The following is a 25,479-nucleotide window of genomic DNA, read 5'->3' on the forward strand; positions in this document are numbered from 1 at the left end:
GTTTATTTTTTGTTGTACTCTCAATGAGATAAGCTTCTTAGAATTGTTTCCTAGCCTATATCTCCCCCCTTACCTCCTATGCCCTATCTTTACATGGTTCTTTATAAAATATTTCATTATGGATTCTTCACTACTGACCATAACACTTATTTAATTTGTACCAAAGAAAGTGTAAAATGACTATTTTCTTGGCCAGTAAGTCTTTTTACCTATCATGGTTTTTTTTGTATGAGTATGAAATTATTTAGCAAGGATGCATATATGTGCATATGTCATTTATTGAATAAATTTTCTTTCTAGCAAAACTGAGTATACTAAATTGTAATATGCTAAAATAAGAAAGCTTTGTTTTGAGCTGTAATATAAAAGTTTATTTATTTCAGGTCTGACCAGTTAGAAACTAGTGAATTGCAGTTTGTTTATAATTAGTTCAACCTTCATGTGGATTTGGATTTAAAATTGTTTAAAGTAGAGAAACTATACAGACATTTTCAGGATCTCTAAACATAAAATATAGGTCTGCAATCACTAAATTTGAAACGTCTGGGTCCAGTTGTGTTTCAGCATTCACAATTTTTCTGTGTCAGAAAGGTAACATGGAAGCATATACTTTGTATTATTACATCCCATTGGGATTTAGAACAGTACCTAGAATGAAATGTTTGACTCTTCATTTTAAGTGTATTAATGAAAGACTGCATACAATCTCATATTCAGATCAGTTTCTACTGCAATTGAGTTTGCCATAAATTTAAGAAAAAATGTTAGATGTTTCATACTTAGGGGATTTTAGAATTATGGATTTAAGGGACTTTGTTTTCAAATGCTGTTTTTATTTTAAATATTTTTTTAAACACCTGGTTTGGTTAGTAATTGGAATTACTAGGATGCTGCCGATCACAAACTATTGAGTTGTCGGAAAAGTCATGACGTATTTTTTTCTGTTTTTTGTTGCAAAAATATGTCATGACTTTTCCGACAACACAATAATATACAGAATCTCTTTCTGAGCCAATTAGTGTTTATAAACATGGCCTATTAATCATGAGTAAGCCAGTGCATGATAACAAATGTGTTACTACTATTAAAAAGACAAATTTTAGCATGCTTTAAGTAGTGCTAAGTCAACAATTTACTATTCTGTATTGCTTGTCCTTATTACTCTTTCATTACTCTGACTTTAATTAAAATTCGTAACATGAGAGATTATTGAAAAAGATTACCTTTGGCTTATCTAAAGAAAGGTCTGGTTTCAAAAAGTTTGCGAAGTGTTATATCTTAGTAGTTCAGCATCATTTAGTTTCTTTGTCTTTGCTGTTATAATTTCACTTTTTTTTTTAAGATATTTTATTGTGTAATTGGGGAAAGGGGAACAGACAAGATGCTGTCCTTTTGTTCTTCAGTCTAGTTGTGGAAAACGTTGCTTCCCTGGCCTAAGTTGGCACCATCATTGTGCTCTTCCTGGGCGAGGCAGATCAGTCGCCGGCTTCTGGATGGCCGCTTACAGCAGGGGCTGCAGCCATCGCCGGCGACTCACAGCAGCCCAGCTCCAGGTTGAGCTGTTGTTCAGCATTTTAGCTGTGGAGAGCAGTGTCACTGGCCCTCATATGTGGGATCCGAACCGGGGTCCTCTGGCGTCCCAAGCCAGCTCTTAACCAACGCGCCACTCGGCCGGCCCTAATTTCACTATTTTTAACATATACCTTTTAAAGTGATAGTTTGGGAAAACTGTGTATGCTCAACTGTGAGGTAAAGATAATATTAAAACTAGTTAGTTATTAAATTCCATTAGCATGCAAAAATTTCCGTACAGGAAATCTGAAGGTATAGATGCAGCTGAATTTGCAGTGTTGTGTATTAGTGGCATCACAAGTTTTGTGAGCAAATGTATAAACTCTAATTGCATACACTTAGCATTTTAAGCTTTTGTTTTCTTAATTGTAATATGGGGCTATTAAACAGAACCTACTTCATTAGGATTCTTAGGATTAAAAGAAATTATTAATATAAAACACTTAGCATAATACCTGGTACATTGAAAAGGTTCAGAAAATGTTGTTACTATTATTTGTTTTTCTCAATTGTAAAAGATAACTTTATGTGACATTTAAACTTTTCTTTTAGATGTGCTGAAAGACATTATGATACTGCCAAATTTAACTGCAGAGGTAGGTATAAATGTACTGTATTATGTTATATAACTTAAAACCTGTAGACTAAATCTTACCATCATAGCAATAATGAATAATCTTGATTATTAAGTGAGATAAATATTTATCTTAAAGATGGTCTTAGAAAATTTGAAAAATATAATTTTGCTGTTATATTTTAGGAAACAAGTTCCATATAAACCTGCCAATAATATTAGGAAAACTAAATTGCAGAATGAACTTAAGAATTAGGAGAAATTTCTAGTCGAACAATAGGATAAGCAGGGAGTTATATCTACTTTTTGAGGCATTTTGTATAACAGTAAGATTATAGGGAGAAAGCAGAACAATTTTACTATCGAGGAGCCGGACTGAAAGGTGGGAAAGGGTATAACAAACAGTTAAAAGGGGAGCCCGATAGGTGAGAGCTGGGAACTGCTTTAATGAGTCATTCTTCAGGTACAGTCAATTCTGTCTCAGAGCCCACAAAAACTTTCATTTGTATTTGTGGAACCTCTTGAGCCATGAGAGAACTGGAGAGTTGAGAAGTTGGACAGATGCTGGTAAGAGAAAGTGAATGCCGGAAGCTACAGATTGATGTATTTGTCATTGACCCCACCTGAAAACCTAGAATGGACTTTCAGTTGGTTTGAGAATTCAGAAGCACTAATGGTGAGAGCCAGTATAGATTTACTAAGAATGTTTCTTTTTTGGTGAATTTAGGCTACTGATGACTAGGCAAAGCGTGTTTTAGTTGAGGTTTATCTAGCTTTAGACAGACATTTAACAGGCTTTCCTAGATGTGTTTGTGTGCCACTGGGGAGATGAAGATGGAATGGTAGTATAGTTGACTCAGATGACTAAGTGAAAGCTGCCCTGATGAGCGCCAGAAATGGCAGTCATTGTCTGTCAGAAGAGTTCTCCTATCGCGAGGACTTCATTGATTGTATCCTGTACCACATTATGAATGACGTGGTTGAAGATAGAAGACATGCTTTTTACATAGTTAGATGACACAGAGGATGTCAGACGTTTTAAGGATCTTAATAGAATGGAACTGAGGCAGAGACCAATAAGATAAAATTTAATAGTGACATATTTAAAATCTTTTTTCTAGACAAATTTTAAAAAACTCAACTCTGACTGTAGGAAACAGAGAAGTTTTGGATTCTTAATAACTCATGTGAAAAAACCCGAAACTTCATTTGATAAACTTTACTGTTCTGTACTTTTTATAAGTAGTTTTTCTAGTTTCTTTTGTAAATAAATACCTTGAAAGTCCTGTGTATACAACACTAACATTTGCAAAAAACAACACACTGAGCATTTTTATTATATGAAGTGTAAAATGCAATCCTCTCCATTGTCGATTTATTAGTAATCTATACTTTCTTTTGAATATGTTTTGTGGTGATGCAATATTATAAGTATTATTACTCCTTTTGTTAGAAAATTCATTGAGAGTCCTGACAGGAGGCTTATGTGACATTTCATTTTGAGTTCACCTCCACCTCTGATATGTTGCAACTGTGCTATCTCTCCATAGCAAAGCTTCCTCTTTCATAAAGGGGGAAAATAATACTTGGCCCCCTGTCTAATGGATAAGTTTAAGAGTTAAAGAGAGGCTGTTTCTATTAAAAAATTAGAAAATTATCAGACAAATTGTTTTTCTCTGGAGCTGAGTTTTCTTTTTAAACATCTGTTGAGTTTATATGCAGCATTTCTAAAGTTAACTTTTAATAAACAATTCAAAAGAGATTTTTCTCTTATTCTGAGTTATCTTTTTACCACAGTTGCACAGTATCCTTTTGAAGACCATAATCCACCACAGCTAGAACTTATCAAACCCTTTTGTGAAGATCTTGACCAATGGCTAAGTGAAGATGACAATCATGTTGCAGCAATTCACTGTAAAGCTGGAAAGGGACGAACTGGTGTAATGATTTGTGCATATTTGTTACATCGGGGCAAATTTTTAAAGGCACAAGAGGCCCTAGATTTCTATGGGGAAGTAAGGACCAGAGACAAAAAGGTAAGTTATATTTGATGTTTTTCTTTCCTCTCCCTAGATCTAAGAATTTATTGGAAAGTAGATTAAAAAAAAAAGAAAGTTGGTAACCCTTATTTTTTCTAAATATTTAAGTCAGTTACTACCATAATTTCATATTTGCATTTGCAAACAACTGATGAATTTTCTGTTCTTGCCTGCATTTTCATGTCATGCCACCAAATCTTCCCAATTAACTATTGCATATTTAGTCTCATACTTAACAAAGCATTTTAAAAAGCGGCATATTGATCAAAAGCAAGCTTGATATTTTTGAAGCTTGATTGAGAATAAAATTTGTTTGGATAATAACTTGAATGCCTTTACCTAGTAAAGTATGATCTTTACTTTTAAATACATAAAGATTATTCTTTGATGTGAATATTAATATGTGTAGTTAAGATTAGTCAAAGCTCTTATTCAGAAGACTGAAGACTGTTGAAAATCAGTGACAAATTTAATTTGTGTAGTACATTTGAAAGCAGAAAGTGAACTCTTGGAAGAACTTTTACAGTGATATTCAAGAGATTGATTTCTTTGGATGGTGAGTATGGCAAAACATGTTTACATTTCTTGCAAAGAGATTTTGTAAATTTCTTTGTCTGCAGGAAGGAAAAAACCCAAACCATTTAAATAGATGGAAAAACTCATTAAAAGAGCTCTATTGAGGGAGACATCATAACTTATGTGAAAACTTTATTTTAGTTTTAATAATTTTTGCAATCAGGAAGATTCTCTTCCAGTTTAATTTCTTTTTAATTCATCTTCAAAGCAGAACCATAAGTGATCATATCTATCATTTTGAACTGGATAGTTACATTGATTCCTATTTCCTTTACTCCTTCCTCATTCCTTGTTTTATTTGTCTTTGTGACTTTTTAGAATTATATCTAAGGATGCCAAAGTACTGTTTATTGATGGTAATTTTAAAAATTGAATCTTATATTAGTGCATGATTTTGGTGAATGTTGATTATGATATTAATAGATTGTCTTATATTTCTGTATATGGTGTGCACCTCGGTTGATAGCACTGGAATGAATTCCAGAGTGGAGAACCTAAGCTACTTACTTTGGTTCATCCTTTCATCATCTAGAGGGAAACATTTGCTTTTGCTGGTTAAAAATATAGAAGGTAAATTGTTTTACACTTAAGTGAATAAATGCAGAGCAGCACAGGAAAAGAGACTGAATGGGAAGAAAACCATATAGAAATGGGTCCAATTAAAATGGAATCACAGGAGCAGTGGTAAAAATGTAAAACAGGGTTGCTGAGCAGCAGACATTTTGGTAGTGGAAAAGGAATCAGATGAAAATAATTCAAAATAAAAATAGAAAAGTTGTGTAATGTGGAGCCATAACCCTAGATTTAAGTTAGGGGGCACTTAAACTATTTATGTTATATACCTTTTAAAAATATGATGAAAGCTATAGATATTCTTCCAAAAATATGCATGGTGTACATGAACATAAAATTGTTGATATAGTTTTTAATTGCCCTCAAACAATTTTTTAAACATAGAATGTAAAATAAACCTTTGTAAGAAATATGTCTCATTTGTTTTTCATGCAAAAATCTGGTCATTCCTTGAGAATGATGAATAAATCTAAGTGGTACAAATTAACCAAAATAAAGCTTTAGTTCTGCTGAATAGTAAAATTTAATGAAAGGGCTGCTATTATTTAGCTTGTAAATAACATTGAAACTATTTCATTGTCTTTGACTTGGCAACCTTTATGTCATCTTTGATATACAATCAATTTTGACTTTTGTTTTTGGTGAAAACAAGTGCTGAAAATCCTTTCTCACAAAAGAATGAAAGCAAATGGAATTTGTAGATTCTTTTGCCAGATGAGAGAGTAGGCTTGTGTCAAGAAATGCAATTCTCTGGGACTCTTCAGATAAATTCGTGTTGCATCGTTTTCTTTGCCTTCTAGGTAATGAGATCATTTTTGGCAAGATCCTGACAATGCTATATTAGGAAGGAAAGGATTATGACTCCACAGTTTAGTTTTAAGGTTGAAGAGTTAAACTGACTAAACAAATTTATATTTTATCCAGTTAAGGGCAGTTAAAATTCTGGCTGTAGAATTTGTCTTCTGAAGGCCAGTGAACTTATGTGTAGCAAAGAATTTCATAGTTGCTCCCACTTCTTGACAAAACCTCTTGAGAAGCCCCTGATTGAAAGTCTTGGCTTTTATGACTTTGGCGGCTTTCACAACAGTACATTTTTCATGACAGATCCTCTTGCGCAGGTTATGATTCAAGGCTTGACCCTCATGAGGCAGGAGAATATTTTCACAGTAGATAAGGCTTCTCTCAGGATTGATGGTAGAGTCTTGCATCCCAGTGCGTACTGATGAACAAAGCAGTGAGTCACAATGACACGCAGAACTTCTGTGTGTCAAAGCAGCAAAATCAGATGTTTTGCCAGGCATAAAGCTGTGCTATCTGTCTACAGATAAGTGAGATTTCTTCAGAAATTTTTGTTTTGTTTTTGTTTTGCAAAGAAACTTCACCATTTTGAAAATGTTAATGTCCCCTGAAGTTTCCAAAAAGGACTCTAAAATAAGAATTATTCTTTGATTGTGTCACCATGCATTATTTGATGAAACTATTGTAGTAGCTGGCTAAGCTGAGAAGTCATATGCTGAAGGAAAATGGTATTTTCAATTCTTTCATGACTTGCTTCATAGTTTTAGGGGAAAAGTCAAATTTTTTATTTTTTTGAAATGGATAAAATTGTTTGATAGAGATACTGCGACAGTCCTACTTTTCTGTTGTAAGCTACAAATATGTTTGACCATTTCTAAGGTATTTGTCTTTACCACGTTCAACTATGACTTTTTGTTTGTTTGGCATTACAGCTAGCAGCCATTTAGGATGTTTTAATCAAGAATTTTGAGTTGGGGCAAATAAAGGTTTTGTAATGCTATATCCTTTTCTATCTAATTAAGCTGTTCTCTCATGCATTCTCTCTTTTTCCCCCTCTTCCTTCTTATACATACCCACCCACACACATATGCATATAGAACACCTTTTTCTAATGTAAATGCTTTTTCAGGATGGTTGACTAATGCTTCTGATAGTGAGAACTAACCATATAAGAAGCATTTGGGCGGGCGGGCCGAGTGGCTCAGTTGGTTAAGAGCTCGCTCAAGAGTTTGAGCTCTGAGCAACAGCGGTTCAAGTCCAGCCCGAGCTGAGCAGCCGCTGAGCTGCCAACAGGTAGCAGGATGGCTCAGCTAAAAAAAAAAAAAAAAGAAGAAGAAGCATTTGGGATATTCCAATCCATCATGTTGAGGGATAAAAGTAAAACTCAAGTATACTTAAACTTGGTTATACTTTATTTTCTCTGTTTCCAGTTTAACTTACATCCAAGAGAAGTCTCCATAATCAAAAAGTGAGGACATATTTTAGTTTGTCAGCTAGAAGATATTTTAGCCATCACAATCTGGCAATACTGTCATTTCTGTTACTCTGTAGAGGTGAGGAGATATTTGATGAAATGGCAAGACCCATGGGATATTGTTGTGAAGTGGGCCAGAATGAAAAGATAGCTAGAGACATATTTATGAAAATAAAATATAAAGTTTATAGTGTCATGCGGAAGAATGTAGGAGTATGCACATTATCAGCGGAATTGCTCCAGGCATTCTTCACCCTCTTATAGATTGGCCTGTCCCTCAAGTGAAAGGTGATGGGCTAATAGAAAATAGAGTTTGTACATACTGTTGTGGATGTACTCAGTAAAATTGTTATGTATTGCTATTACCTGGTGTTAAGATTCAGAGTTGAGTAAGTTAGCCAAAATTGATCACTTTTAGCATCTTGGAATCAAAAGAAATCATTGAGATCTATGTTTTAGCTCATGATTAATTAATATAACTACACCATTTCTTGGATGTATTATTCACAGGGTCTAAAGGAGTATCCTAATGTGCTCCTACCTTTATCCCTGTGTATATTTAAAAAGGCAAAGAAATTTATGAACAGATGCTCTTGATGAAGCTGTGTTTTACTCAGTGGTGCCATCAGCATTTTAGATTGCAACAGCATTAGAAAGCTAGATACAGTGGATAAAAGTCATAGGATATTTTTTTCCAGGAATGTTTCTTATTTTATAGATGATAAAACTGAGTGCTTTGATTAAGATCATCCAGTCCATGACAGCATTCAGAGTAAAATTTGAGCTCAGCACACTTGATCTTCTTTCTACACTGTTAAATCCACAAATCTGGAACAGCAAAATAATTTTGAGACTGTTCAGAATTAATCTTAGTACAGGGTCACGCTCTCCTGAAAGGTCATGTAAATTCTGATGAAATTGACCTATTTGGACAAGGCTTCTCAGTTTATACCCTTCTTTATATAGAAGCTAGGACACTTAATGAACCCTGATTTAAGTAGTTAAAACACTCAAATATATTACATGTTTACCTAATGATTGGAGAATTCGTGAAATAATATATTTTTAACCTTTAAAGACTGTAACTAATTTAATCACAAGAAAATTTCACTGAGCACGGTAAAACTGTTTATACACAACTGTAGATTTCTTCTGGAGAAGTATCTTATAATAAATAAAATTGATTATCCAAAGTAGCTTTATTCTTGAAACATCTGCTAATAGATTTACCCTCTTTCCAGTTATTTCCTTTTAGGTTGAGTCTGTAGGTTTGCATTTTTGTAATTGTGAACCACTGTTATAGGAAATACATACATTTTATGAATTTTTAGTTCGTGATTTTATTAGGACTGTCTTTAATGTTTTGCTTATATTATACATTTTAATTATAGAGAAAATTAAGAAGCTGAAGAAAATTGTGTTCTGGGGACATTTATATAGGAGCAGAATGTTTCTTCTTCTCTCCCTCCTCTCCTCTCCCCTTCCCCTCCTCCTCCTCTTTTTTCTCCCTCATCTTTCTCTTCTCCATCACCCTTTTTCTCCCTCTCCCCCTTGTTTTGAAGAAAGAGGATCCAGTTGTCATGTTTTGGTGAAGAATTTGTAGACTTTACAGAGACTTTCTTAGAATAATCTAGCAGAGTCTTGACATTTCCTTGGCAGACTTGGTGCAAATTAGATCGCAGAGTGGTGGGTGCCAGCATACCATAAAATATGCCATTGTGTTAGTAATGCCCAAATAAAATTTCAGGTTTTTGAATGTTTTGTAGAAGTCAAAGTACAACTGATACCTCCTGTGAAGAAAAATGTTTTCTGAGAGTGGGATTAACTTCTTGAGGGAAGGACGACTCCTGTCATTCATTCAATAATTTATACGAATGCACACTTCTTTTGCATAGTTTATCGTTTTGCTTTATGAGCATGTGGCAGATTATTCCCAAACAAGCTGTTAATCATTTCTCCACCCCCTGCCCTCACAAGAAAGCATGGTATAGGGCAACTCCTAGGAACGATTCCCATCTAGTCCTATGCCTCACAGCCTGCATTTGCACTTACATTTCAGAATTATAATCCATAACTCACAATATTTATTATAAACCATGAATAAAGAGTTAAGACATCCTGTGAGTGCTGGTAAGTGTGTATTTTGGAAAGATTCCCACATTTTCTGAAATTAAAAAGGCAAGCTTTTATTATATGACAAACTTAACCCTCTCTTTTTCCCTTGCCTTCCAGATGGTGGCAGGTAATATAAGCATTAACATTTATTTTCTTTGATTAAACTCTTAGGAAAAACATTTGAGCTTTTGATTTTTTTTCAAAGCAATGATTACAGATAAAGTCCCCATATATTATGATCTCTGTGAGTTCATTAGCTTATCTTTAATGAAGACTTAAGTCTTCTAGTAATAATAAATACTAACTTGATTCTAAGTGATCCCAAGAAGATGGAATTTTCTAGTTTCTCTGAGGAATGAATCTGTATGTCCCATCACATATAATCAGGTTATTTTTTTCTAGTCTATTTACTACTAAATTTCCCCATGTGGTGACCTAATGAAATTTTCTTTAAATTGGGGAATTGGGATGGGAACAGCGCTGGGGAATTGGGGGAAGTAGAACAGACAAGTTGCTGTCCTTTTTGTTCTTCAGTCTAGTTGTGGAGGACGTTGCTTCACTGGCCCAAGCTGGCACCATCATTGCGCTCTTCCCGGGCGAGGCAGATCAGTCGCCGGCTTCTGGACGGCCGCTCACTGCGGCTGCTTGGCCGCTCACGCTGGCTGCTGGCTACATACGGTAGCCCATGGCAACCCACTGCAGCAGGGGCTGCAGCCTACGCCGTCGCCGGCGACTCAGGGCAGCCCAGCTCCAGGTTGAGCTGTTGTTCAGCATCTTAGCTGTAGAGGGCAGTGTCACTAGCCCTCATATGTGGGATCCGAACCGGGACCCTCTGGTGTCCCAAGCCAGCTCTTAACCAACGCGCCACCCGGCCGGCCCGAAATTTTCTCATTTCTTTTCATTTAAAACAAAATAAGCTGTAATTCTCTTTTTCAGCTTTAAAAAACTCTTAATATAACATTTTTATTTTTCCTAACATTAATTCTCCTGGGCTAACTTGTTCATTTAATACATGTTATCCAGTATGTATATTCATAAAATTGTAAGATTTTTATACCTTAAAGGACCTTAGTAATTACAGTAAAACCTTGGATTGCGAGTAACTTGGTTTGCGAGTGTTCCACAAGACAAGCAAACATTTCTAATATGTTTTAACGTGGTAAACGAGCAGTGTCTTGCAATACAAGTTGTTTGTTTTCAGAACGAATTATGCTCGCAAACCAAGGTATTACTGTATTTAATTCAGACTCATTCTAATATAAATGATAGAACAGATTTGCAAAAATCAGGCTGTCCTCGGTCATTTAATCTCCCTGTAATAACTCAAAGGCATACCTCCTAACCTCAAATCCAGCATTCTTTCTCCTGTAGTATATTCTCCAGTCCAAATTCTTTTTCTTTGTTATTTTGATTCCCAAAGTAGAGATAGAAACTTGAAAAGGGTGGGGGGAAGCGGTTATATTATAATTATAATGTATTAGAACTCTTTCAGTTCACTCACAGAAACCCACCTCAAAATACCTTAAACAAAAGGAGATATTTGCTGGTTTTATATAACCCTAGAAAAGCTCTGGCCTGCATCTAGGTGCTTAACAGATGTCAAGAATCTCAGCTTTCTTCTTTGCTCTGTATATACTTTATTTTCAGACAGGCTCTCTGTAATGTAATGGCAAAGTATGACTCCTCGTAGCTCCAGGTTTACATTCTGTCTGCTTTAGCAACTGCAGTGGGAAGAGAGCTACAGTCTGCTCAAAAATGCCTAGATAGGTCCTGATTTACCTGGATCAGGGCATGCACTCATCCCTCAACCAAACGTTCTGGCCAGAGGCTTGGGGCATACATCTGAAACTGAAGGCATACCCCCACACCCCCAAACCACAGGGAGATTGATACTTCCCAAAGGGGAAAGGATGCTGGGTTGAGAGAAAAATCCCAGTTGTCTGCTTCATATTATTCTCAAGGATTCTGTGGTTCATGCACCACTATTTAATACATTAATTAGTTTCATGGAATTGAAGTTCTATAATACTCTACTTTGGAGATTCTTCACATATAGGAAAAATAAGAGCTCAAGGAGATCTTAATTTTAGATGTAGTTAGTAGGGGGGCTATTAGTAAAGCCCAGGACAAGGGAGTAAAAAAGTCTTAGAATCAGATTCACATTTAGGTTCAGGTTCTGGTTTTTAACAGGATAATCGTATGCACTGGGACTGTTTTCTTATCCTTAAAATAGAGATGATAGTATCTGTCTTCTAAAGTTGTAGTAGTGTTTGAGGAAGGAGATATAACTAGTCTAAAGGTAAAATTAAAAATTATATTTAAGTCTATACTAACAAATTTGAAAATTTCAATGGGAAGCGGGCAATTTTCAATGAAAACGTTATCATAAATGCTTCCAGATAAAGTACAAAACCTGAGTAGACCATCTAAGAATGAAAATGTGGAGGAGCCCCCAACTACCTGTTCTGAATTGCATTTCAGGTGACTTCTATCAAACCTGGAAGCTTCAAATAATTATATTATCTAAATTGGTCCAGGTGTTAGAAAATATGTATGACTTCCCAGGTGACTGCACGCGTAGTCCTTCTACCTTAATATCTGATAAGATAGCATATTTAAAAAACCAGAAAGTACAGTATGTGGGAAATGAAATACTTCAGTTTGGCCGAAAGCAAGAGTTACCCACAAGGGACTTGTGAGAGTTAAAGAGGGCTAAAAGGGTTGGGCTGTGTTTTTATGTTGTAATGGAATTAACATGTGTGAAAAATTTGTTCTTATTTGACTGGGAAACCATTTAACATTTTGAATTAAGTGGTAATATGATTTATCTTATACTTTTATAAAATTAAAAATTAACCCGAGTGGTATAAATAATAGATAAATCAAAGACTGATAATCAGTTGGCTATTACAAAATCGCAGGAGGTGACTGAACTAGAATGGCCACAGAAAACCAAAAGCCATATTTTGAGAGGTATTTCAGAGTCAAAATCTGGATTTTAGCATCTGAATAGGTGGGTAGGAATCAGATAGTGAGTATTTTAAATAAGCTTAACCTCTTGTTTGCTTTCCATTTTGTGTGTAGTGTGTGTGTATGCACATGTGTTTATGTATGTATGTGTATGCCAGGTAGTTGTGTGCTGACTGATAGACCAATCTCTGCCTCCACTCTGCCTAGACCTTTGCCATATTGCTGGGATCGCTCACTTTTCTTTTCTTTAACCCTATGTATATCACTGCTGTCTCTCAGACTATTTATTTCACTGTAACAGGAAGAAGATGGCAGAACAGTATAGTATTTGAGTGCAAACTCGAGTTGGAGTGCTAGGGTGAAATCCAGTTTCATTACTTACAAGATGTATGACCTCATCTTGTCTATAAAGTAGTATTGCCAATAATACCCACTTTATGAGTATTAAATTATATATTTATGAAAGCATTTAGAGCAATGCAGAGAATTGAGGTGAGGGCTCAGTAAGCATCAGTGGCAGTGATATTAGAAGTTTTGGGATCAGGTGCTGGAGAAAATAGTGAATATCATTGACAGAAAGAAGTCGGTCTATGCAAGAATATGTAAGTTTTAGTTTTTGGATATGTTGTGTTTTAAGTGCTTCTGTTTCCAGCTATAAATGTCCAACCACGAGTTGGAAATCCTGGATTGGGAGTTGGGAATAAATCATATTGAGAGAGACAGGTTTTGGAGTTAATGTCTGAAATTGATAATTATACTACTGCAATAGATAGGATTGGCATAAAGAAGGGATAGCTACGATCAAATTTTTGAGACATGCCTATATTTAGGGACAAGAAGACAAGAGACAGCCAGTAAGGACAGGAGAAAAACTTTAAAGAATATATCCTGTGACAGAAGCAGGGAATTTTCAAAATGGCAGCCCCCCCCCCAAAAAAAAAGAGCCATGATGGGACTAGGAAAAGAGTAGGAAATGATCACTGATAACCATTAAGAAAGCCTCGTAATAACAGGTTTCTATGAGTTAAAGAATAGAGGCTTCTCCGCAAGAGTTTATATAGAGAAAGAGGATGATAGTTTGAGAGAGATACAAGATATGGGGAGAATGTGGGTATTTGGTAGTTGAATTATTGGTTTGTTTTGAGTAAAGGATAAGGGTTACCTGAGCTGATTATTATGAGGCGAGAATAAAGGCAAATGCCAGAGAGGAGATAATTAATAGAGTGTTTGCCAAAATGGAACTTATGTGAACATGAAGAGCTACTTTTATAAAATAACCAGGAATGAAAAGATTTTAAGATGGGAGAAGAAAATTTTGAGAATGCTCACATTGGATGACCTCAGGGTTCCCAGTAAGGTAGGGGCCGAATTCATTGAGGGTGATGTCTGGTACCAGATAGAAAGGTGGGCTGAGTAAAGTGCAGAAACCATTGTAGTGAAGAGTTTAATAAGTGCATACCAGAAGAGTTATGGAATCGTCGAGATTTGGAATAGGTGAGAGTGAGTAAAGGCAGTGAAAAAGTGGGATGGAAGGGATAGTAGGAGTAACACCAAATGCAGTCGTCCCACGACTGTGGTATCCTTGGGGGATTGGTTCCAACAACCCCCGTGGATACTAAAATCTGCAGGTGCTCAAGTCCCTTTGTCAGGCCTCTGTATCCTATGGCTCAGTATTTGTGGATATGGAGTGCCCACTCTGTCCTCCTGAGCCCTCCCTCCTGCTCTGTGAACATAAGGGAATTGAAGAAGCAGTGGCTGCCTTTTGAGGTGATGGTCAGGAATGTGGTGGTAAGTCAACCTGAAGAATGCTAAGTTTACCCCAAATTAGAATGTTCTGAAAGTTATATTTGAGGGGAAAAGGTTAAGAATATAAGTAATTTTCTTCACAATTAGAGTGGAAAAGGAGAATCATCAGTGGAAGAGAGATGAACTATACTTTTGGGATATAGTTAGACCAGTTTAGCTTAAAAGTTCTTGGTTAGAAAATAAAATGGATTTTTACTAGTCTTAATTGAAATGAAAAATTGAAATTTTGAAAACCTGTAGTATTTTTCATTTCCAAGAACTCTAAAGGTGAGCCTTCTTTTCATAATGCATAAAACAAATTTTTGAAGATGAGAAAAATGTATATATCTTACATTTTTTAAAAGATACATATTTAAAATTAAATCTTCATATTCAAGATGTTATACATGCACGTAAGTTATTGTTTTCAGTTTATGCATTCAGGAAGTGTGATATTTGAAGTGTTACAAATTACATTGTGAGTTTAGTGTGGAGGTTTTATTCATTTTATTTCAAATACTAGATTACATCATGATTCATCATATTATCAATTAAACATTAATAAGTGTGCATCATGGCTATAAGAGCTAAGAAAAGAGTAAGGAGGGCACATGGTCCTCTGTGGTCCATACACATTTGGACTTGCCAACTTTTTTATTTCTCTTAATCTGGACACATTAAATTTGAAGTCTTGGAAAGCTAACAGGTAGATAAGAATTGCAAAGTTAGGATACAGAAGCCTAATTATGCATAATATAATAATAAAATAAAAAATGAATTAAATTTATAGTTGTGGCTTTTCAGAATTTTTCTTTGAATTGTGTCAGTAATTTTGGTTCAGCTTGTACGTGCACGTAAATTATTCATCCAGTGTTGACAACTAGTAGATTTATATGTTCTTTCTCTATACACATTTGCCTAGCCCTTACTAGTAAGGATAAACTGGGTGCAAGAACACCTGCATTATAGATATACTACCAGTCATTTGCTACTTGAGAAAAATTAAAGCTTTGAAAACCTTTTAATTATTGCATACAAACTTATGCAAAGAATGGAGATAAAGAGAAAAATATCTATCATTTAATTAACGCCCCACCCCCAAATAACTTGGTCTTCTTAGATTGGTTTAAATCTTTAAAAATTGTATTTAATTTTATTTATTAGACTAGATATTAAATTTACATAGCTCAAAAAAGATTCCCTCCCACCCATCCATCTTCTATCTGCTATTTTCCCCCAATCTGCTTTGCAATTCCAAGTATTTTATCTTGATAGTATGAATGATAAGTTCTTGGCTAAAGTGGCATTAAGTAATGTGGTATAGTAAACTATTTTAAGTGTAAATACTTTTTAAACTTGAAGATATTTTCACATTAATAAATAAATTTTACATTAATTTTTGTAACAGCTCTTCAAAGCAATGCTGCTTTATACTATTTCTTTAAGAAAATACACAGAACTAAAATTTCAGCAATTCCAAAATTATACCTTAAATATGGGTACAATTTCTAAAACTGTCAGGATTTGTGTAATATTTTGTAGCTTCAGCATGCTTTGTGTAACTTTATTTAGGGTTTAATCCTTATAAGGATCTTCTGAAGAAAGTAGGGTACATCTTATTGTTTTCATTTTCCTGAGGAAATAAATCAGAGTTTGTGTTTTAACTGTTAGCATTCAAATCCAAGTCTTGTGATTATGTGGTCTTTGCATCATAACCAAAATCTTAAAGCATTTGTCCTAAGGTGAAACGGCTAATTTTTGACATTTATGTATTTTTAGTTGCCTGTAATAATAAAATCATGCTAACCTTTAAGAGAATACCACAGTGAATACCTACATACCTGTCATTCAACATACCTGTCTTTAAATTTACATAAATATACTTAGTACTTTTCATTAGAGGGAAGAGAAAAGTATTTGTGTTCAGAGTTTTTAACGCACTAGGAGATTTAGATTCCAATAATAAAGAGAAATATTGCGAGTTTTTTTTTCTCTTGAGTATACTTTAAGTTTTCACAAGTCACTTTTCACTGTCAGACTTCTTAATGTTACTATTTACCTTATTTTTCTAGGTTAAAATGCTTGAATTTTCCTGAAGTCACATTGTGTAATAGAAAAGCAACCTTAGATAAATGCCCTAAAACTTCATTTATTTATTCAGCATTATTAGTGACTGCATTGCTGCACACCTAAGATTTTATTCTTTAGATAAGTCACCTTTTAAACACCACATGAATTATATATATTTTTTAGCATTTGTAATACCTAAATTTTTGAAAACATTACTTATTTCCCGGTTTCTTCAACAAAGAGATGTTTGTAAATCAGGGACATTTCTAAGTACTTGTGTTTTCTGACTATTTCATACATTTATGTCAACCACATACTCCTGTTTTTGCTGGGCTCTAAGGCCAGCATTACTTTTTGCTGCTGCTTTTTTTTTTTTTACCTTTTAAAGGCAGTATACCTTTATCTGGTTTGCTGATTCTGATACTTTTGCCTGGAAAATAGGTAACTAAGTTTGTGAGGAACTGAGCCAATAAATCCTTGTGGGGAACCCTATGTGTAAAGAGCACAGCTGGAGTGCAGAGGCCTTTGACATTTATTCTGGATGTGTGGTGGCCTTTGCTTATTGGGTTCCTGGGTCAGAGCATTGTTGTGAGCATCGACGAAATGTGGGTATTATGATATTTGTATTTTAAGGGAGAAAAGTTATTCTGATGTTTTCCTTTGTATTGATGTTGCCCTGATTTACCCTATTATTGAGCTGGATTGAAATATTAATCATTTAAAGTGAAATATCTAATGTATGTATGTTCTTCAGTGATTACAACCCAGTTACCATAACAATTTAGTGAAATAACTATAATGGAACTTTTCTTTTGAATTTGGCTTTTCTTTTTCCCCCCTTTTTTTTTCTTTCTGTCCACCAGGGAGTAACTATTCCCAGCCAGAGGCGCTATGTGTATTATTATAGCTACCTGTTAAAGAATCATCTGGATTATAGACCAGTGGCACTGTTGTTTCACAAGATGATGTTTGAAACAATTCCAATGTTCAGTGGCGGAACTTGCAGTAAGTGCTCTAAACTCTCATTCTTCCATGTATTGGAACACCTTCCCTAACATACCTAGAAGTTTATATAAAAATCTAGAAAGATATTTACCACATGTAAAATTTATGCAGTAGTATATGCATTTCTGAAGCATCCGAACTAATTAATTAGCTGAGTTGTTCAGTGCATTGGGCTAAAGAAGCCAAGGGCAATGGGTTTTAATATCTTTGAAGCCAAACTGTATTTATGAAAAAAAAAAAAAACACCCTAAAAACAGTCTGTATTGCAATTACCAAATGCAGCCTAAAGTCTGAACAGATGACTGAAAAATCTGACCTATCAGATCCAGCTTGAGAGTAGAGTAGCAGTGGGTATCATCAGTTTACTGGGGTTGAGGTAAAGACCAATTCCTTCATATCTTACGAAGACCGGATATTGAAAGGAATGGCAACAGGGGCAATAAAGAGGAAAGGAAAAAAATGATAGGACATGGCAACAAGCTGAAATATATTGACTAAATAGGGTTGAGTCAAAGTGTGAAGTATTAGAGAAAACTGAGATTTAGATCCGAGTATTTAGAATGCAGTTTTGTAGATTCTAGATAAGATACTACTGCATTATTTCTTTTAATACCTCTAATAACACCTCAGTGATATTTTATGATTCATAGTGGTTTTTGTTTTTAGCTTTAAGTATTGCTTCTTGAAAACATTTATGTAATTTAAAACAATTTCTATCCCTAATTTCATTTATACCTAGGAAATTAATTTCTTGATGTTGTTTATCTTTGTCAGATAGGTGTGATCACCTTCATCAGATATTTCCTGTATTCTAAGAGCAAGGCAACTTGGTTGAAGACCACAGTTTTATTAATGTAGCATGTTAAAGGCTTCTAAGAGACCTCATTGATGCTTTTGTCATCTCAGTACAATTTTAAAAACTGCTGAGTGCAAGGCTGTCAGAGGTGATTGACATAGGAACTTCACAGATTCATAGGGGAAAAGAAAAAGGAAGAAAAAAACCTCATGCTCTTCTGGTAGCATAGATATCAGTATAAGAACCATAAGAAAGATAAAATATTAGAGAAAGAGAACATTCATTCATTTCAGTAATCTTGTATAATTTTTTTCACTAGTAAAAATCTCATCAGTTGTCCTGCTTACCTACATTTAAATGTTGTGTTTTGTTTTTTGTTTTTGTTTTGGTCTCAGTATTATATTTAAACTGACTACTGAAATCCTTTAATCTTTACTAATTTTCTATGCACTGTGATTTAATACTATATAGTGAAGTCATATATAAGTAATATATAATGGGAGGTTGTATATATAAATTACAAATGATTCAGAAAAAGTTTTAAGGGTTGTCATATAGTTTCATGAAGGAAGCCCAGCTCTTTATTGAACACAGTTGAGACTGTCATTACAACTGAAGGAAGTACTACAGCCACTAAGAAGTAACTTGAATTGAAGTACAGCAGAATGATATGAACTGGACAAGAAATGTAGAGACAGAGAATAGAATAGGAATGGAATGTGCGCTTGACTGTTAGAGGACCCTGAATGGGGATATCAGACTTGATTTGATAAATGCTGTGGTGCCAGTGATAATACTGGAGACTTAAGCTGTGTTTTAAGTAGAGTTGTATAGAAAGTGATTATTGCAAGAGGGGAAAAAAATGGTGGAAAGGAAACCAGTTATGTGACGTGTTCTAATTCACATGTGGTTTGCTAGAGCAATCAAATGGGATTAGATTAGTTTTTCTTTTGCCATTTACAGCTGAAGATTTTTGTCAAAGTTTTGATATTGGTCGGGTGAATAATTCACAGAAAAGGGAGGATAGAAAAGTGTATCAAGAGACATGAATGTTGATATTTTGGTTTAAACGTTTTAAATCAGGTGAAGGTGAGCTGCTTACATAAAGATATTCAGTGAGTACTTGAAAGTACGGATTTGAATCTTCAGATGAGAGCTATATCAGAAATTTGGGGAAGCATCAGGAAAGAGACATAGTAGTTAAGCCTTTCATGTAAACGTGTAATGAGGCGATAGGATGGAAAACCTCAGAGGGAAACAGGGTGAGGACTGAGACAAGGGGAGTTGCAACAGTTTGGTTTCAGGAGGAATAAGAAGTATCAGTGAAGAAAACAAAACCTGTGAAAATAGTGTGTTACAAAGTTGTGCGGGGTTAACTTTTTTTCTTATTTGATTATTGTCTTAATATTTCTAAATAAAGGAAAAGTAAATATATTCCATACATCTTAAAGGGTTAAAAATGTTAATAAAAGATGCTCACTGATTTTCTGTCAATACTCTCAATATGCATATATCCAAGAAAATTTAATTCTGATTTTTTTACTAGTTATCAATCTTTAGAGCACAGTTGATTGTATCAAATAATATATATCAGAATTGTATCTTAGAAGTCAGCAGAACCATACTAATGTTGGACTTGTTTAATCGATCTAAAATGTGAAATTCACATTGTAAAGAAAATTATTTTCTTTAGTGATTTGAGGAAATCTTTTCCACTTATTTTTATTAAAACTTTTTATCTTAGTTTTTGAGGGAAATTCTAAGTAACACTGATTTGTAATTAGCTTGTGGATTATTTATATAATTCTAAAATTTTTGAAGATATATATTGTAGATGTAGTTAAATTGAAATCTAGCTTACATAGTTAATTTGCTTTTTACACTCCTAAAATCAGGATTATCAGAATCTGAATTAGTGCAGTTTGAATAAATAAGGTTAGAAGGCATTTTCATCCTGGTTGATTTTTATCACAGCTTTGAAATCATACCTTGTTTGTTTCTTCAAGCTAGACTTCTGGGTAAAATATTCAATATCATGTAGTCTTTATCATGTAAAATGGCTGATTGTACTTTGAATCTTTAACAAGGAAGTGAAAATTATTGACAGATTGTTAGTGTCATATTTCCCTTTTTAGAGAGTCTTTTTCTCAAGATAAATGTCTCACAAATCCATATTAGAATAATCCCACATGCTTTTATCAGATCTATTTACTATGTGATTATTGATACTGTTTCAGATATTGCATAGATGAGCCAATAGATGTTTATTAAACTGGAAAATTAATTTAGCTTGGATAAGCTTTTTGCCTTGTTCTCAGTTGTTGGTCACATTGATAAAGAATGTGATACATTTTTTTTCATCTTTAAGGCTGATGCCTTTTGGTGCTGAGAATTTTATGTCTCTGTGTTTGTATGTATATATGTATACATATATATTTCTCATGCATTTTATACAAGCTTGTTTGTATTTCTTGATTGTCTTGGCATGTTTTCTTCAAGACCCATTTCTAACCCACCTAAGGTTAATCACTTTCTTTTTAATGAACACTTGTTTTTGAATTAACAAATAAATTATACTTTGTCCAATTATTTAGATAAAGTTTTTAAAGCCCTAGGATCATAGCACTCATGTTTTAACTAATTTCCATTCATTAATGTCATTAGGTATAAATGTATTTGTGTAGATTTAAAAGGCAATATAATCCTTCCCTTTTCACACTACATTTTAGCCGCATTGATAATATATATAAGCGTGATACATTTTGAGAGGTCATATTTCACCAGTTATTTTAAAACAAATATAGGCCAAAGTTAAAACACTTACTAATGAATATGGAGTGTGTTTTAGAGGGAGGGGGGTGTGCTACCGATTGTACTTGATGTCTGTCACATCTCTTTGCAGACACATCAAGTCTTTCTTTCTGTTTCTTATCATGGTGGCTTTATATACCTTTAAAAATAAAATGTAAGCTATAGGCAAATGAATGATGGTTAATATTTTTATAAATATTGAGACTTACATTTATGAAATTTAGTGTAACTTTGTTATAGATTATATTTCTTTCCTCTTGTGAACATGTCATGATTTGTATTTTGTGAGTTTTGTTACATGGTAGAGACTTTAAAATACTGCAGCAAATAACCTTTTATGCAGTTCATAGACGTGCCAGAAAATTATTTTAGCATTTTAATGCTTAAAATAATTTAAATTAGATTTTAACATCATTTTAATGTTAAAGTTTTTATGTTATTATAATGCTAGAAGTCTAATCTTGGGACTTACTATTTATGAAATATATAGAATTGACTTTCATACCAGTAATAGAACCTTATGTTGAAGGTTCAAATTAGGGAAAATCTTGTATTGATTATATTTTTTAACCTAATTTCATGGATTTGTTTTAGATCACGGTTACAAAAGCAGAATTACTATTTTGTATATATTGCTAATATTAATCATAAAATAGTTTTTTGACAGTTTGACAGTTAAAGGCATTTCCTGTGAAATAATATTTATATGTATTTAACCATGCAGATCCTCATTTTGTGGTCTGCCAGCTAAAGGTGAAGATATATTCCTCCAATTCAGGACCCACACGACGAGAAGACAAGTTCATGTACTTTGAGTTCCCTCAGCCGTTGCCTGTGTGTGGTGACATCAAAGTAGAGTTCTTCCACAAACAGAACAAGATGCTAAAAAAGGTTTGCACTTTACTGTTATTGGGAGAAATATCCAAAATAGCCATACCTTTAATAGTAACCTCAGGTCTTTTGCTTAAAGCACTTGGTTAGGCAGAAATCAATCCGTAGGGAGAGATTAAAAGGTATATTTTATTTTAAGATTGCTATCTAATGAATTATAATTGTTTTTGCTATTAGATTTGTACATGCTTTGCTTACTATGCATTGATGAGCCATTATAATGGTAACTAATCCTATAAGAAGGAAAAGGCCATATAGCACTGTTATTTGAGATGAATTTTCCTTAGCTTAGGTTATGCAAAGAAATTTTTGTAAAAACATTAAAGGTTGTATACATGCTCCATGAAATCAGTTATAATTCTCTTAAAAGGGATGATTGATTAACTGAGAAGTTAGTGTGGGACCATGAATTTCAACAAAATTTGGTCTATATGTATAAATAAGCTCTGTTTCATGGTCTTGTGTAATGACACAAACCACTTTCCCTTATTTTGGTTTATGTTTTTGTGACTGGGTCATTCTATATTTAGTTGCCTTAAATTTACTATTTTGATTTTTATCTAGGAGAGAAATAGGTATGAAGAGGAAGTAATAAAGAATGAAAAAATGTGGTGTTTAAATATGTAGGTTTAGAAAAGTTAGTGAGGTTTGCGTCTTAACTGAGCTCTATTTAGAGAATGCAAGAGCTCATATTGAAACAAATTATCTCTTTTTAAAATATTAAGTGAACGTTTTAGGTGAACCTAAGGTACAAAACTTACAGGTGGTAATGAACAAACACATTAGCTTTGGTATGTTGTCACTGCCTTGTTAAGCATACTAGATACTGTATTGCCAGTCTTTAGACATTCTCAGTAATAATATTGATTTTTAGCTTTTATTTTTGAAAGAAAATAGGAGGAAGCTTCATTTACTACAAAAATTTTAAACTCTACTTTGACTTATTAGAAGAAACATGATTTCCTTTATTTAGAATCCAAATAGCTGGAAAATCACAAAAATATTAAACTGATTTTTTTTTCCCCATTTCCTACCTGGTCATAAATATATCTCAGTAACTTTGAAAAACAGTAACTTTGAAAAATTTTATTCAATAATCCAAGACATGTTAGCAAATTTTCTAAAATTTAGGTCAGTAGTTTTTTTCTCTTCTATTTGTTGTAAGACTGGCACACATAAAATTTTATATTTTGCTCTTTAAAACAGGCACCTGAATCACTATTTCCCTGTACCGTTAGGAGTGTACTAATTCTTATCATTTCAGTTGTTTCCATCTGTACATTACATTAACACATGTAAAATTGAAGATTAAATTAAATATATATAATACATTTGTGTATCTTGGATTGTTTTGCATATAGGTCCATTTTATGTGATTTTTCCCTTCCTTTTATAAATGTTTACTCTGATTTAAACAACAGTTTTAGTATAATCAGTATATATACAAAATCCACATTTTTAGAAATTTAAATATTACTAGCTTATTTTCTTCTGACTCTAAAATGTGTGTGTTACTAATTCAATGACTTTGCTAAAATAATTAAAATTAACAAATATTTTTTAAAAGATACATATAAGATTGCTTTGCTAGATAGGTACTGTTAGAAGATACAAAGACATTTAAGATATAAGATACTTAAGCATTTTACTACCTTCCTGGGGGGAAAAATATAACCTGAAGATAAATTAAAAGATTTAAATGGCAGTGTAGGCACCAGATGAGATGTCACAGGGCTATACATTATTAATTGTCAAATGAGCTATACAGACCAAATTCCATTAATTAAGAGAGAGAACATTTTTTTTGTTGGTCAAGAAAGGTTTAAAGTGATGAACCTCCATTGTTTTTGTTAATAAAACCTCACATTATTTAATAAATGATTTTTAAAAAATAGACACTTATAACAAAAAAATCACTTACCTTCTCCCCCCATATTTTTCAAACATACATTGGCATTCAAGAAACTAGAGCCACTTAATGTTTGTATTGCTGCAACAGTAAAAATATACTTGCCTTGCTTCATTGCAAAGTTGTACTGCAATTTCAAGAACTTTTGTTAAAGTAAATTTTGTTAATAGGTAACTTGTTGAAACATAGAGAAAATTAAATCCATTTCTGAATTTTTAAATACATACATATAAACTCAATATTTTTTAAATCTAGTATTAGACCAGAAAGAAGATATTTTAATTAAGGTTTTAAAACAAAAGTAAGTTATCTTAGAACTTGTGGAATTACATTCTTGGTTTAAAATTTGAATAAAAGAAAATTCATATGTAAATTAGATGCAACAGATGACCCACACCTTGTCAAGTACTAGTCTTTGTGTTTACTTTTATTTAGAACATTAAATGACACATGGCTTATTTTGTTGACTTCTTGTGGCAGATGTTGAATATAGGTAACATTATTTTCTTTTTTAAAAAATTAAAAATATGTCATTTTTATTTTTTTAGGACAAAATGTTTCATTTTTGGGTGAATACATTCTTCATACCAGGACCAGAGGAAACCTCAGAAAAAGTAGAAAATGGAAGTCTATGTGATCAAGAAATTGATAGTATTTGCAGTATAGAGCGTGCAGAAAACGACAAGGAATATCTAGTACTCACTTTAACAAAAAATGATCTCGACAAAGCAAATAAAGACAAAGCCAATCGATACTTTTCTCCAAATTTTAAGGTCAGTTAAAAACATTTTGAGGAGTTGATGGGTGGCTCTATGTGTGTTATTCTAGATATATAGCTGATGAAGGACTTGACTAATTTTTAAATTAAGCATTATTTAGAAGTAATATTTATGTAACAGCAATCTGAAAGTTTCTGACGAAATCCAAGATGTATAAAAAGTCATAAAAACTGCATTTTGCTTTCTTTATTCTTTGTTGTTGTTTGGTAAGACTTGGGGCAGACATTGGGGAGGGGAGTTGTTAAATAAGTAGGATATGAAATTGAAATGGGGGGGGAAAGTGGAAGAGAATTAAATCATTTGGGAATGTTTCATACAGAATGTTTTCAGTAGTTTTACTCTTGCACCCCTCCAATTTATTCTCTGCCCCTCAAAGTGATCTTGAAAATAAACTTGATTGTGTCACTCCTCTTTACACTTTTTAAAGATGTTGTGGTTTTTAATATGACCTACAAGAACCTGCATAATTTAGCACAGGCCTGCCTCCTACGTCAACCCTAGCCACATTCTCTCCCTGTTCCTGGAGCTTAACCCATACTGGTCTCTCTTAATTTCTTCAAAATGCTAAGCTCTTCTGCCTCTGGTCTTTCCAATTCTTTTCCTTCTCCCTGTACCTCGCCACCCTCATCCTTTCCTCTACCTCTCACACGGGTACCCATCTCATATTCTAGCCTTAGCTTCAACTTCATGTGGTCTGAAAGGCATTCTTTGATCATCCTCCCCTGTTATTGCCTTTCTAAAA

At 33.7% G+C, this 25,479-nt stretch overlaps 1 protein-coding gene across 2 annotated transcripts in view; it reads left to right on the forward strand.

Annotated features, from left to right (window-relative positions):
• The window catches only part of PTEN (phosphatase and tensin homolog), a 79,852-nt gene that overhangs the window by 48,430 nt on the left and 5,943 nt on the right, over nt 1–25,479 (forward strand). For both annotated transcript variants that reach the window (XM_019651497.1, XM_019651496.1), the window contains 5 exons: nt 2,125–2,168; nt 3,944–4,182; nt 17,410–17,551; nt 21,883–22,049; nt 24,507–24,731. In XM_019651497.1, the coding sequence (XP_019507042.1) occupies nt 2,125–2,168; nt 3,944–4,182; nt 17,410–17,551; nt 21,883–22,049; nt 24,507–24,731 (817 nt within the window). The remainder of the gene's footprint in view (nt 1–2,124; nt 2,169–3,943; nt 4,183–17,409; nt 17,552–21,882; nt 22,050–24,506; nt 24,732–25,479) is intronic.

This window comes from Hipposideros armiger, unplaced genomic scaffold, assembly GCF_001890085.2.
Source record: "Hipposideros armiger isolate ML-2016 unplaced genomic scaffold, ASM189008v1 scaffold_161, whole genome shotgun sequence".
Classification (NCBI taxonomy): domain Eukaryota; kingdom Metazoa; phylum Chordata; class Mammalia; order Chiroptera; family Hipposideridae; genus Hipposideros; species Hipposideros armiger.